Source organism: Bombus affinis, chromosome 17 (genome assembly GCF_024516045.1).
Source record: "Bombus affinis isolate iyBomAffi1 chromosome 17, iyBomAffi1.2, whole genome shotgun sequence".
Classification (NCBI taxonomy): Eukaryota; Metazoa; Arthropoda; class Insecta; order Hymenoptera; family Apidae; genus Bombus; species Bombus affinis.
This window is the reverse complement of record NC_066360.1, coordinates 6,609,164-6,624,856: the sequence shown is the minus strand read 5'-3', so window position 1 is coordinate 6,624,856 and position 15,693 is coordinate 6,609,164. Positions and strand designations below refer to the sequence as shown.

The window sequence follows — 15,693 nt, the reverse complement described above, 5'->3', positions numbered from 1 at the left end:
AGTATAAAACACGTATATATCATATGGTGATCCCTACGGTATACACCCGGTGTCGAGAAGACACGTTCTTTCCATGCAAAATATTTTCTTAATCATTTTATAACGAACAACGAGTGAGGGCTAATACATAACTTGATAATCTTGATAACATATGTGAATGTCAAGGTCATTGGAGGTTAACACCACTTCCTACGTACACTATTTACTACTTGTTATGTGAAGGAATGTTTCGTTCAGCTCTGACTATCACGTCTGTTCGCCATTTCGTCGATGATGTTATATATTTTAACGCCGATTGGTGAAAGAACTACAAGGTTTGTGAACAAACAATTCAGAAACCAAAATGAGCTTTTAGAACTATCTTATTTTAAAAGATATTTTTTCTATCGTCATTGTCCATTGCTCAAAGGACTTTTCAATAATTTGTTATTGTTGTTATCGCATAGTGATCTTTGTACTAGAAACATCGTGGAGTAAAGATATTGTCATTTTTTATTTATTTATTTAAATTCACTATTTGTCCAATTTGGACATTTGGTGGAATTTTTTAGCGGTTAAATTAGCATGTTGGTGGCTACCCCCAGCGGGGTACCATCCTCGTGTTTGTTAGGTTATGTCCTTTATAAGGTCTGCTGGGTGCTTCCTTTTTAGTCTTCTGTCTATATTTATGATTTTGTATGTTTCCGCAGCTAGCCGGTTTATGTGTGTTGCTATTCTTGATTTGTATTTCTCGGAGTATTTGCTAATTTCTTCCTTGACCGTTGGGATTCCCAGGTCCCTCCGTATATCTTCGTTTCTGACGTACCAAGGTCCGTTTACTATTGTTCTGAGGATTTTAGCCTGTATTACCTCTATTTTGTTTATATGGCTCATTGCTGCCGTCCCGCATAGTGGAATTCCGTAGTCCAGATTGGTTTTATGATCGTTTTATATATTTTTAATTTATTTTCTATGCTTAATTTGGATTTTCGGCTTGTTAGCCAATGCATTTGTCTCCTTGTTTTCTGTATTTTTTCTACTATTGATTTGATGTGTAGTTTCCAGGTGAGTTTTTGATCTAAGTGGAGTCCTAGGTATTTGACATGCTTTGTTTGCGTTATATGCGTGCCGTTCAATAGAATGTTTGATGGTATCTTTTTCCGTAGCGTGAATGTAATATGGTTGCATTTATTGGGGTTTGCTTTTAATTGTTTTTCTTGTAGCCAATTTTCTATTTTTACGATATGTTCTTGTAGTATTTTGACTGCTGTTTCTGGGTTAGTATGCCTGACTAGTATAGCTGTGTGGTCCGCGAATGTCAATACTGTGCTGTTGGTAGTTGTTGGTATGTTCGCCGTGTATAATGTGTATAGTATTGGGCCTAGGACGCTTCCTTGTAGTACCCCGGCCTTGATGTCTTTAACTTGAGAATGTGTGTGCTTGATTTTTATTACGAAGGTTCTGCTGCTTAGGTAGGATTTTATTAATTGGTGTATTTGCTCCGGGAATTGTTTCCTAATTGTTTGTAGTAGACTTTCATGGTTAATTTTATCGAATGCTTTCTCTATGTCTATAAAGAGGGCTGTGCAGTATTCCTTGTTTTCTAGTGCTATTATTATTTCGTTTATAAGCCTGTGCATTTGCTCTATCGTGGAGTGCTTGTTTCTGAAACCAAATTGGTGATCCGGTATTAGTTTTTTTGTCACTATTATTGGTTTTATGCGGTCGTATATTATCTTTTCCAGTATTTTGGATAATACTGGAAGCAGTGATATTGGACTGTAAGATGCAGTTTGGTGCGGGTCTTTGCCTGGTTTATGTAACATTTTGATCTGTGCTAATTTCCATGGTTTGGGGAAGTATTGAATTCTTAGAATTGCATTGAATATTACTGTCATTAGTCTTATTGCTTTTGGCGGAAGGTTTTTCAAGATTTTACCATTGATTAGGTCGATTCCTGGCGCTTTGTTGTTTTTTGTTTTATCAATTATGTTTCTAATTTCTTGTGACGATGTTTTAGGTATGGTGTATTCCTTGTCGGCTGTGGTAGTAGTGGTTTGTGGATCCTCCTCCGTTTGACTTTTGAGGTTGCTGTTGTTGATAATGTGTGGTGTGAATGTGTTGCAGAGGTGGTTGGAGAATTCTTCGGCTTGTTCTTCGTTGCTTCTTGCCCATGTGTTATCTGCTTTTCTGATTGCCGGGACGGGTATTATTGGCTTCCTTATTTTTTTCGTGGCTTTCCATAGTGAATAGTTGGTGTTCTCGTGTGTGGAGAGTGTCCCTATGAACTTTGCGAATTCGATATCGTTGTGCTCCTTTATTTTGTTTTTTATTTCCTTTGCAAGTTTGTTTAAGTGTTTTTTGTTTTCTCGGGTTCTGTATTTTTGCCATTTTGCTTTTGCTTTCGGGAGTAGTGGTTGTCCTTGCTGCTTCCTGAATAGTTGCTGTCAATGTTGCTACTGCCTGTTCTATGTGTTCAGGAGTTTTTAACGGGATGTTGCAGTTTATTTTGCTTTCTATTATTTCTTTGAAAGTTTGCCATTTGGTGGTTTTGTTGCATAGTGTTTCTGGTTTGCTATAGTGAATTGGTTTGTTTCTGTATTCAATTATTATGGGTGTATGATCGGAGCTGAGCTCGAGGTTGGGTGTTATTTTTAGTTTATTTGTGTTTAGTCCCCTTGTAACTGCAAAGTCCACAAGATCTGGTTTTTTGTTCAGGTCAGTCGGCCAATGTGTCGGTGTTCCTGTGGATAATATATTGAGGTTATTATTTCTAATGTATTTTTCCAGTGTTCTACCTCGAGGTGTAATGTTTCTTGACCCCCAAAGCGTGTGCTTTGAGTTGTAGTCTCCCGCTACGATGTACTTGTCTCCTAGGTCCTGGAAGTATTCTTCCCACATTTGTGTTGTTATTTTGTGTCGCGGAGGCACATATACTGCTGACAACTGGAAGTAGTTGCTGCTAGTTTGAACTGTAACAGTGGTTGCTTGTAAATATTCTTTGTTAACTTGGCCGTGTAGATAATGTTTGATATCGTTTCTGACTATCACTGCTGTCCCTCCATGAGCTTTTCCTGAGGGATGTTTGGTATCATATATGGTGTAGTATGGTATTTTCAAATAGCTTTTTGTAGTGAAGTGTGTTTCTGAGACAAGTAGTATGTCTATATTATTATTGTATATGAATGTTTTAGTCTCGAGGGCCCGTTGTTGTAGGCCGTTTAAGTTCCAGGCTGCTATTTTTAGAGTGTCCGTTTTTATTATTTGCTTAGCACGTTTGTAATTAGTTGTAGCATGACTGTGATTTGTTGAGTTTGCTGTTTTAGTACTGCGTTTTGTTCGCTTATCATTCTGGTTAGCATTTCGGCGTTCTTTATAGATTGTTTGAGTAGTTCTTTGATTTCTGCAGTGTCATTGTTACTATTGCTGTGGTATTGGTTGTGTGTATGTGTTGATTGGCTGGTTATTTGAGCATAGCTTAGACCACCAATGGTGTTGGTGCTGATGGGTTTGGTGTTTGTTGCTTGCTCTGTACTTGGAATTATTTCAGGATTTGTGCTGTCCTGTTGGGCTTGTTTGTTAGTGATTGTTCTGCTTCTTAGGGGCGGGAACAGTTTACGTTGTAATTGTTTTCTTACTTCACATCCTTTATAGCTGGCTGGGTGGTTTCCGTTACAGTTGTAGCATTTAACCTCCTCAATTTTTCCCGTGGATGGGCAGTGTGTCGTGAGATGATTTTTTGCGCATTTAACGCATGCCGGGGTTCTATTACAATAGTTTTTGGTGTGTCCGTATTGTTGGCATCTTATGCATTGTGGGATTTCTTTTTTATGTCTGGGTGGCTCCACTTTTACTATTGTGTTTAGTAATTTTTCTATATCGTATATTTCCTTATTGTTGTTTTTAGGTTCTAGTTCAACTAGGAATAGCGGTAGTGGTTGTTTGGTATCGTATTTGTTTATGTTATTTATTGACCTTACTTTGTGTCCGATTTTTGCCAGTTCTTCACTTATTTTTCCAGTATTTGTTTTTTGGTGTAGTCCCCTGATTACTGCTTTGTAGCTTTTGTCTGTTTTGAGCTGAAAAGTGTGATATGCTGCATTTTTTTCCTTTAGTGATCTTGTAATTTTTCTGAATGTTTCTGGGGTGTTGGTTTGTACTTTAACCTGGTCTATTTTTATCTGTTTGATGATGTAGTTGTCTTTCCCTGCGATGTTGTTTAGCAGTTCGATGAGGGGGTCTATTATTTTTGCGTCTACGTATATTGGTGGTGGTTTGGGTGTACGGTTTGTCGGACTTTCCGTTGGGTCCGTTGCTGCCTCTTCTGGCAGTGCGCTGAATGGATTGTGCAGTTTGATATCTTGTAGCCATTGTTTTTTTTCATATGTATCAATTTTCCTCGCGCTTGCGAGCGGGGTTACCTTCCGTTTTTTGCTGGAGGTTGCCACCGTCCAGCTTTCTTCCTGGTGTATTGGTGTGTTTTGCTCTCCGTCGGATTGTGTTGTTTCCATAATATCATCATTTTTCTCTACATATGTAGAGTCTGTAGCTTTATTTATGAAAAATGTTTCACCGGAGTTAATTATTTTTATTGGTGGAATCTGCATGATTCCACGTTTTGTCTATTTTTGGCTTTAACTTTGTCCCTATCTCTTCTCTCTTGCCGCACTTTCACTGGAGCACTGTTTCGCACGTCCGTTTAGGTCGCCTGCCCAGGCGGATCTGATAAACATTAAGTGGAAACGTTTTGTAAATAATATACCATATTGGTTATAGTTGAGATCTTTTTATATATTACCTTCCGAAGAAATCTACGTAATTCAACAATTATGGTTTCGTTTTGCATAAATCAAATAATTGCGTTAAGTCAACGATACTTCCAGTGTAATGTACAAATAGCACAAGTTTTTGTGATATAGAGATGTGATACATTTATATATAGTATACAAGTGAAGAAATTTATTGTTCTGTCGCGCAACACATCTGCACGCCATCCCGCGCGGCTTGCCAACCAACGGTCTACCTGCCGTCCTTCTAACACTCCATAGGTCCAAGGACCCACTATAAAGTTGCAATTCTAGCTGCATTGTTCGCACACATGGTCTAAGCACATCTGTTTGCCAGAAAAGACTTTCTAATTCCAGAAGAGTTTTCGGCCGGTTTTTAGAAAGGTCCTTGGGTTTATTATGTGCTCTTAAGAATTACGAAGAAAGCGGAGATATACCTAACGAAAAATCTGAGTTTCCCTGTAAACAATGTCGCCTAGGACCCAAGTTGGTAGGAGGTATCTTCCTCCTCTCTTCCTTCCTAACATTGGTCCCAACCAATCGACATCGCGGATTGTTGCCCTCACTTTACTAACTAAAAATGTAAGCAACGAATCCGCGTTCTTCGTTCAAAGAGCACACCCATACCAAGCTTTCCTCCGTATTCACATTAGAATAAGCTTCAGAGTTTTCCATCGTCTCTCACGGTGACTAGAGTTCCTGCATTCCCTATAACTCTCACCGTTCCTATATCTCTCAAAGTTTCCTACCACAGTCAAAGATCTAACACCTAACTTCTAACATTAAGTCTCATACCGTGCTACTTTCATATCTATATTATTGCAGCGTGATAAGTTCTTAAGTGTTTATATATACTCAATCGTGTATACTAAGTGTTGGAAATATATATTTTAACTCTGTGAGCCACAGTGTTATCATACCTGAATCACCCCTATTATCTTAATCGAAATACGGGGATCGAACTATTCGTGGTGTCGATCATTCTAATCGTAACGGGAATTTACGACTCCCGTTGACGCGTATTCTAACGACTGCGTCTCCCCGCGATAGCTCGAAAATACATTTATTATGATCAATTAACAACAATTTTGTAACTATACTGAACATAAAGCCCTTTTAAATTACGAATGTTTATGAAACAATGTTTATATTGTTATTCGAAGAGATATTTTGACGCAGCATCTAAATAATTAGAAAGTATAATTATAAGGAATGTAATAAATATAACAAGAGAAATATATTGTATCACGATATAGAGTATTTTGCTTAAATTTAATAAAATAATTGCGTAATTAAATACCCTTTCTACTACCATTTCATCGTTTCTTTTAAATGTAATCAATATCATACATGTATACTTCAGTTCAATTCAGTTTTTTTACTAAAATCAAGAGATCTAACCATTTACAATTTAAAATGCCTGAAATATTTCGCATGGTTAATGATACATGGTTAATGATACATGGATACATTCCGATATATTCCGTAAAATTAACCGATGTCTCGTGCAATTATCTCGTAAAAGCGAATGTTCCGATTACCTCTATCGACTGGTTGTAAATTATTGAAAAATCAAAATAATGAACCATTTTACTGCGTAAAATGTAAAATACAAAATATTTAGGTATTCAAAAACTTGATTCAAACTACTGTAGTTATTAATGACCTAGGTCGACCAGCACGTGTGTGGCATGGCGGGGAGAGTCCATAGTGGACCTCACGTGGCCCAGCCGCTTCCCGCCGTGTTTCCGGATGGGGCGTGTCCCCGGAGGAGACCCTCCGGACCACCTCTACATTTTGTTGGAGATGGCGGCTAGGGGTGCGATGGGCGACCCTTCGCTCGATGCGAGCGTACCGACTGGCCCACCGGAAAGGAGAAGAGGATTTCCGCGGTGGGCGGTGACCCACCGCGACGAGGACTTCATGGCGGCAGCCGCTATAGCCGTCGCCTGCTCGGAAGAATCTCCGACCGACGAGGACGCGGAGGCGAGAGCAACTCGGCTGAGGCGCGACTTGCTATCTTGCTTACTATCACGGGATGATAAACGTATGTTCTCGAACAGTTCAAGTCTAACTCTTTGTTAAGTAGACGTGAGGTATTCACTGTTTGTAAGATACTACTGTCACTCGCCAATGAGATCGCACGAAAAAATGACTCTCCGTCTCGACGATGCCGTCGAGGAAAACTATAATGGGTGGGTCTAAGGACATGAGATCCTCGGATTCGTCAAAGAAAGCTTTCGTTCCAAAGGTGAGGGAAATTAGCGCTGTTGCTAATTGGTCGATCTCCATATCGGTGTTTTGAAAGAGATGCTGGCCGCCCTTGAGGGGAGGTTGTTGACGGGTGGCATCGTTCGTGGAAGATAGGTTTCTCCTATCTTCCTATAGTTGCAACAAAGTCTATTTGAAGGACTTCGCTTGACTAAATCTTAAGATTTATAGCGGGTTCTCACGTTAGCTAAACATACACTGCAAAGGCATGCCGACATCCGGCGATCATCTTACTCGGAGGACAAAATCTGCGTGTGGCGGGCCGCGGGACAGAAACCATTGAAGTATTTACTGCCACGTGTCGCTACGACTATTTCTTTTAATGAGAGGTATAGAGTTACTCTGTGCCTTTGTTAGATAAAACGTTCATCCCTTTGACCGCGGCTACGTTCGGCAACTGATTGTCGCCTCGAGCCCAAGCTCATGATCATAAATCTCGAACAATCGGAGCGGCATTTGTTTAATCTAAGTTACAACGTTACGGTATTCCCGCGAATCCAAGGAGGGGTTCCGGCGTTCTTTCATCTCCGACATATATAAAATGATGAACTTTCAGAAAATTTCGTCCAAATTTGCTTTTGCTTAATTTCAATTCTAGACTTAAGTAAAATTACACTTTCATTTATATAGAGACATATCTTCTTCAACCTCATTGCATTCTCTACAAATTATCTTATTATCAAATGTACATTTGCCGCATACATATTTCCCGCATCTTGATTTTCGTAATTTTGTAACATTTACAATTTTTTATTTCACAAGCTTTTTGTAGTAATGAATCTGAATTTGTAGATAGTTTTATTGCATGGTTTTTTCCTGCGAAAGTAATGTATGCGCCAGGTTTATAACTATTTTGTGAGTTCTCTATAAATCGATTACAATACTGTATATACCATTCCAAATTTATTGGCTTCTTTCGCTCTTCTTATCAAATCGTATAAACCTCATCAGATAGCCTTTTCTTTGTACTGATTGCATTCATTTTAAGAATAACTAAATTATTTTATCGGCATGTCAAATTGACCGCCCGCGTTAGGCAAGACAGAATACAATTTTTTCTTATAAAAGAAAAAATCAAACTATGCATGTTTTAGGAAGAGTCAGAAATTATGAAGCGATATGATAACGTTTAAATATGGTTAAATTTGTGTTGCAGTTTGAAAAGGGTCAATTTGACTAGCACTGGTAGGTTTAGTGTTAAACATCTATGGATTCCACATCTTCTTGCCTGTTAAGTTACATAATTCTTTCAACATAATTATTTGCAACGAGTTACGTTCTTTTTGTACTTTGAGCCATTGAGGCCATTGATCGAATGCCACGCGCGATTCCTCATGAGAAGGCACTTCTTCATTACAATTTCATTTGCTGTTTCACAAAGAAACCATTTCATTGCATCAGTACATTCAGGGTCTGTGATTGTGGCTTTTCCCAACATTATGTATATTTGTTAATTCTATTGCATTTATTGAGAAACATTAAGTTGGTGTGATCGCTAGTTCCTACAAGCTAAATTGGTACGACTTCTAACGACACTCTTTTGTCTTAGGAGTTGACCACGTGTTAATTGTCTAAGAGTATTCGGCGTAGTCTGACGGTTGTACGAGGTGGTGAAATATAGAAAGTAAAACTTGAATCTGTGTGAATTAATTAAATATCAACCTATATTTAATAACAGCATTCGCACCACTTTCGAGTTTTTGTTTTGTTTTGTTTCGATAGCTAAAGCACCATTAGTTTCATACTAAAGTCTTATAATAAGAATTCACTGAATCGAATAAGGGAAGGAATACATTAGAATACATTGTACATGAACACGAATAAAGTATATCCACAGTAGATATGTGAAATCGAAGAGGCATCTGCTATTAGGAAATATTATGTTCAGATAATAAATCATTCTTACATTGGAATATTGGGATAATGGGGGAGGGATAATGGGGACTCTACTGTATACAGTGTTACGATCTGGTGTTGATCTTCGATGTTCGTAATCGTTATGTGCAATTCTACATGTCGAATCTGGAGTTTCTCGAATTATATCTAAATCAATACAGTAGTTGCTGCCACAAGAAATCGTCGTTAAACTGTTTTGATTAACTTGATTTTCGTTCGTTAATGTTTGATACAATGTAAACGGCTGAATGGAACAATTTCCAAAACTTGTCGTACTCTTCTGAAGCACGGGACTATTTCGAATATCCCAATATGCCGTGCTCTTAGTATCTTTAAGACAACTGAGTAGAATATATTCGGAAACTTGTCGCGTCCTTTAAAGCGTGACACTATTTTTAGATTGCAAACTGCTGTTGTTGGACCGTTCGCGAAGAGACGCGATTGCGGAGGAGTCAGGTCAACGGGTGTCGTAAATTCCTGTTACAATTAGATTATCGACGCCACGAACTGAACGATTGCCTATTTCGGTTAGGATAATAGAGGTGATTGAATTAGTATAACACTGAATTAACAGGTTATAATATACACTTTATTCCAACAACTTGTCTCGCAGAGAGTATAAATGTTCGGAGAGACTCGCGTGGTATGTTACGATGTCGAATTGTAATGTCGTTTACAATAAGGTTAAAAGTGTTCGGCTCGAATAGTTACTAGCAAGACTACGATGTTAATAGTAGTAAGTGTGACTTGCAAGTTATGAGTTACAGTATCGCGAGAGGTATAAATCGCAAGTAAAATATGAACCGAGAGATGTGTTTAGCGATTTAGCGATTTAGCGACTAGGCGACTAATAAAGAGATTTGACAACTTGGCAACTTGGCGACTAACTTTTGACTGACTATCGGCTGTCGTGTTATTACGGAAGGAAAGAACGTTATGGGTGTGTCTAGAGTACGAAGAAAGCGAATTCGCTTATGGCACTTTTCATTGGGAAAAATGAGGGTAACGATCAGCGATGCCAATTGCTTAGAAAAAACGTTAGTGGATGATAATAGGTAGAACAACCAAGAATCATCAATAGACCAAAGACACTTACGAGACTTCAGAGTTCTCATTGTTAAGATACTAAGATTTATGGTGACTTCTTAGCTTTATTGAAGGTCTTGAGGAGTAAGGGTAGATGGACATGTGGTTATTGGAACTGAAAGTGCGAACATTCTGAAACATGGATACAATCAATAAAAAAACGAATGAACTTGGGATCAATAAACCTTCTACGCCGGTAGTGGGATTCTTGTGACTGGAGCAACCGGTTTCGTTGGAAAAGGTTTCCTGGAAATCCTGATCCGCATGTGTACGCGCATCACTGCCATTTTTATACTACTACGTCCAAAAATGGACGAAACGATAGAACAACGATTTAAGAAGCTCATAGATGATCACGTTCGTAAATATTATTCTTGTTTCTTTCAATATTTAAGCATGTCATGAGCAAATTGATTAAACTTTAATCAATTTAACATCCCATTAGCTTCGTCTACGTTAGCACAGCTTATAGTAATGCGAATCTACATGATATCGTGAAGAATATGCTCACATATTACTAACTTTGCAGCACGAGCTTGAAACCTTCGGAAGTAAGAGATATGTGTGACAAATTCTACAAAACGTCGATCAACAAAATAGAAAAAAAGATTTTAAAAACTTATCCAAACACATATACATTCAGTAAGAATATGGCAGAGCATTGTAGCAAGCAAGTGCAGAGATCTGCCATTTGTGATAGTACGGCCAAGCATGATTGGTGCGTCTTTGGAAGAGCCATGTCCTGGTCGGATACAGAATATTTCTGCAGTTACAGGTATTTATATAAATCTTTTTCAGTGATAATTGGTCAATACTCCTTACATTTCACAGAAGTAGAGTTAACCGGTTAGTTTGTTAGAGGCTAAATGAGAGGTTTTCCGCTACATGATCATTATTATAGTTCAAATTTGTTGCTACTCGCTATTACGAAAATTTATTCCTATGTATTTAGCGTTACATTTCTGCTAGTTCAAAATCACAAATAATTTCTAAACCAACTTAATGTTACCAGGTACCATTCTGCTAATCGGCAGAGGATGTGCAACAGCAATATGGTGCAGGAGAGATACAAGATTGGATATATTGCCTGTCGATTTCGTAGTCGATACGATAATATGTATTGCATGGCATGTCACGTTGCATCGTGATCACGAAGTTAAAGTATACAACTGCGCGAGTAACGCACACCCTTTTAAGTAATATTTATTGCGATTTTTTACGAATTAATGTAATTCGATTGTTAGAGTATTCCAAAGTTTATTTAAGAAACGTGGATAATGAAAGCACAAACAAATGTAGAATATAAAAGTCCACTCTTGCTCCCAATACTCCAATTTTGGAAAATAGTAATATAAATAATATTTATTGAAATTTCATAATATTTTCTGAGGTACTCGGATAATAATAAACTTTACTTTACGCGTAATTCCATTAATTGTAATAATGTAAATGTTCCAATTGACTAGGTTTGGTCCGATGGTAGATGCTATGGTAAAATGTAGCATAGATACCCCACTGAACGATACGCTATGGTACCCAGGTTGTTCAGTCGTAGCTAATAGATATATTTGCAACGTTCTGAGTTTAATTTCGCGTGTTTTACCTGCGTCATAGATATATTTTTAAGACTTCGAGGTTGTAAACCAATGTGAGTATTCTATCGATCCTCGAACAACGAGAACAATTATTCTGGGATAATCATTATTTTCATCTATAATAATAATTAAAAATGATATTTCTTAATGACAGAACTTCTCAGAAATGGCAATAAGCTGTTCTCATTATTTTTCATTTTTCACCACATACGAATGGACTATCCAACGGGATAACTGTTCCGACTTGGCGGGGAAGGTGAAAATGTTACACGACCATTTGCGATATGATCAAACTAGATTTCCGGGATATGGATTGGGAGAATTATGGTGTAATTTACCAGATGGGAATTAAGAAATTTATTCTGAAAGAAGAGTTTAAGTCAACAGCCCGACAACGATTATCAAGGTGCGTATAAAAGTATCTTCTTATAACAAAATAGGAACTAATATAAATACATATATTTTCGGTTATTTCAGGTTGTACTGGATACATCAGATCACCAAAATATCCGGTATAATAATTTTGCTATGGATAATGTTATAATTAGTGTACTGACTATTTGAATGCTACTTTTTCTCTTTGAACCAAGAACAATGTAAATAGAATTTTATAAAGAAGGGATTCATCATTGCTTTCATTTTGTCTTTCCACTCGTTTGATTTCTAAATATATTCATTTATGACATTGCTTAATATGGATGTATGTATTTATATGCACACGGTTTCTGATTTGTCATACATGACAATATCTTTACTCCACGATGTTTCTAGTACAGAGATCATTATGCGATAACAACAACAACAAATTAATGAAAAGTCCTCTGAGCAATGGACAATGACGATAGAAAAAATATCTTTTAAAATAAGATAGTTCTAGAAGCTCATTTTGGTTTCTGAATTATTTGTTCACAAACCTTGTAGTTCTTTCACCAATCGGCGTTAAAATATATAACATCATGGACGAAATAGCGAACAGACGTGATAGTCAGAGCTGAACGAAACATTCCTTCACATAACAAGTAGTAAATAGTGTACGTAGGAAGTGGTGTTAACCTCCAATAACCTTGACATTCACATATGTTATCAAGATTATCAAGTTATGTATTAGCCCTCGCTCGTTGTTCGTTATAAAATGATTAAGAAATTATTTTGCATAGAAAGAACGTGTCTTCTCGACACTGGGTGCATACTGTAGGGATCACGATATAATATATACATGTTTTATACTGATATTCTTGCATTTATCGTTAATATATTATTCAATATCATTATTCACAATCAGTTTATCGTGCAATCAGTCAGTCACTTACACAACTTCTAAAAGAAGAGTTTCACGAAATTTCGAAATGCGTTTGTACGAATTCATTAGCGCACTCCTTTTGTCATAATGAATGTCGAATAACATACGAATGACAGAAGTTTCTAACTTCATACGCCTTATTTTATAGATTTTTCCAAACTGTACGTTTGTCAATTTATCTGAAAAATCATTATATATCTTTCTATAAGCGAAAAGCCTGTTTTCTGTACTTCCGTGTCTCTTCTTAGCAATGACATTCAATTTCTCACGGGTTTTAAAGACATACATATCCCTTCCAATGACCTTGCGGATCATCTCATGTAATAAAATATAAATTTCGAATGTCTGGGGCGGTCTGTCCTACTTCACCTTCGCCTGTGGAAAGAGGAATTACATATAACGACCATAAATCATGCGTGGTAAACTACTATGGGTTGGATACTAATTTTGATTATTCGAAGAGAAACTAGAGATATAATGTGTTATAGTCACGTAAAATCACAGAATATCACAAACTACGAGAATGTCTAAAATTTTTACGGTCATGTATGTGCCACGTCATAAACCGTAAGGAGCTTTTTGTCTTTCTTTTTTAAGTAAAGTTTGGTATCACAAAGGTGGTTCGAAAGAGTTTGCTACGTACGATAAACTTTGCTTAACTTTCAAGAAAATATTAGTATTGTAATTTTAAAGTGTTAAGGACTATAATTACTCCGCAAAATGAAATAAAATTTACTCTTTGAGGGATAATACAAGAAGAATCGATTTCTGGAGATTGCGAATGGCTTTTATAATCTTACAATCGAAAGAGTGCGGTATTCGTTCGGAGAACTTTGTGGTATTAATGGGCCATGTTCAGATGATAAAGGGGTTTTATCAGATGCGTAACACATGCTTGATGACTTCATTTATGTAGAATCGACGAAACCAAAGATTATGTAATAATCATTATAATATATAACGATATGTTATAATGTTATGTAATATTGTAGGAATAATGTATATGATGAATAATGTATATGTAGGAATAATGTATATATGATGTAATAATCATTATAATATATAACGGTATGTTATAATGTTATGTAATATTGTAGGAATATTTGAACTTTATGAATGTGAATTTTCATGAGAATTGAGTAACATTTAACAACAAAACTTGACGATATAATTCAGTGAAATTTAGTTACTTAGTGATAAATTATGTACAGAAACATGCACGGTATGTACATATATTGGTATGTATATATATAATCACGAAAGTGTGTAATTGCAAATTACAAAAATTAAAGAAAATTATACCAAGTAACAAGAACTAGACACAGATTAGAAAATTATTTACTATTCAGTAATGCTTATTGAATGATTGATGTATAATCTGAAACTTTCAGGGAGCAGATTCTCTATGTCCTTTATACCTTGTGTGAAGCGGTCGACGTAAACAAACACACGAGGTAAAGGAATATTTTAATTTAAAATGTTTCAGGAGTTGCTAATTTTATAAATATTACGCCTTCGCGCCTTTGAAAACATCGTATTCCACCAGAGACAGGAGATCAAAAGTAGTCTCAAGGCAAAATAATATCACGCCAATAAATAGAAAAAAGATACCCGCTCTGTCGCAATACAGTCTACTATATCATTGAATACAGCAACTTCCGATCCACTTCTTTAGCTTTGTATCGACGTCGTAGGATAGAAGAAATTGAATCATATTTTATTATTGAATTCAATTAGTATCGACAAAATACCTCGTTCTGCCAGATATTATTCCGTCGTGAACCCCCGTAGATCATGGACAGATTAACCTCTTACGGATCGTTACCTACCTCGTCGAGTACAACATCCTAATGGAGATTACATTAATGATGTATGCCTCTTTACTAATGAAAAGGTCTACTTGACTTTTACCTACATCATACTCTCGGTAGTCCAGTCCTTTAATACGTATAAAACCTTGACGAGTCTGGCAATTTTCATATGATAACCAAAAATTATTTTTAGTACATTGTGCACCATTATGAATACATATATAAGACACACATAAAAGCTGGGCACATGCTTTTGGAGTATCATAAGAAACAAAAAGGTCTTGATAAACAGAGGTTGAGAAACTATTATTTTTTCAGTTAGCAATAAGACATTAGCTTCGCAACATATGTTCAATATATTTCCAGTTCATATTGACACTTACTTTGGCACGTTCTCTTATAGGAGCACATCATCAAAGATCTCTAACATTTTCCTAATCTCCTGGCGTCAACTGATTAAACCAAATAATTGGTTTTCTATACGCTATACTCTTTTATACAAGAAACGTCTCGTAACTCTGAAATTAACGGTTTTTGAACCTATTAAAACCCTTTTTTTTTTATAAGTACTACCAGAGAGGAAATTACCTCTTCAGAAACAATCTAACTAATTATATAATGGCAAATTAAGTGGAAAGCAGCAAACAGAAAAGAAAGTCATGAATGAAATTAGGTTTGATGTTTGGTCATAATAAATTCGAGTAATCAAAAGTAAGAAAGAAAGTATGCATAAAAAGTAGACCTTAATAATCATCTGGGTCTTTATGAACATTTGACCTTGAAGGGTGCTGGTGTGGCATTGTACTCTTCACGCTCATCAGTACCAAGTGCTAACTTCTTGTCCAGGTCGGTTGCGATAGGTAAATACTGGTATGACGCCTCGCGTTCCATACTATCCGTAACGTGAGCTGTGAAAGGAACACGTCATAATTCGCGAATAGCACGAGCCACAACTCTAGCCGAATGGA

The 15,693-nt window shown here is 36.7% G+C and overlaps 2 protein-coding genes and 1 long non-coding RNA gene across 4 annotated transcripts in view; 2 read left to right on the top strand and 1 right to left on the bottom strand.

Annotated features, from left to right (window-relative positions):
• Nucleotides 1–15,693, bottom strand: part of LOC126926267 (fatty acyl-CoA reductase 1-like) — a 141,886-nt gene that overhangs the window by 90,762 nt on the left and 35,431 nt on the right. The gene's annotated exons all lie outside the window — the stretch shown is intronic.
• On the top strand, nucleotides 10,454–11,661 carry LOC126926297 (fatty acyl-CoA reductase 1-like). 2 transcript variants are annotated; one of them, XM_050742591.1, is made up of 4 exons: nucleotides 10,454–10,474; nucleotides 10,549–10,794; nucleotides 11,032–11,215; nucleotides 11,486–11,661. In XM_050742591.1, the coding sequence occupies exons 2-4, from the start codon at nucleotides 10,731–10,733 to the stop codon at nucleotides 11,631–11,633; spliced, it is 396 nt and encodes a 131-aa protein (XP_050598548.1). In that variant the 5' UTR covers nucleotides 10,454–10,474; nucleotides 10,549–10,730; the 3' UTR covers nucleotides 11,634–11,661. The 2 variants fall into 2 exon arrangements, with proteins under 2 accessions (XP_050598548.1, XP_050598546.1); XM_050742589.1 differs by having other exon boundaries at nucleotides 10,460–10,794.
• LOC126926306 (uncharacterized) lies at nucleotides 11,775–13,129 on the top strand. Its single transcript, XR_007714477.1, has 2 exons — nucleotides 11,775–12,020; nucleotides 12,092–13,129. It is a non-coding gene; the product is annotated as an uncharacterized LOC126926306 (long non-coding RNA).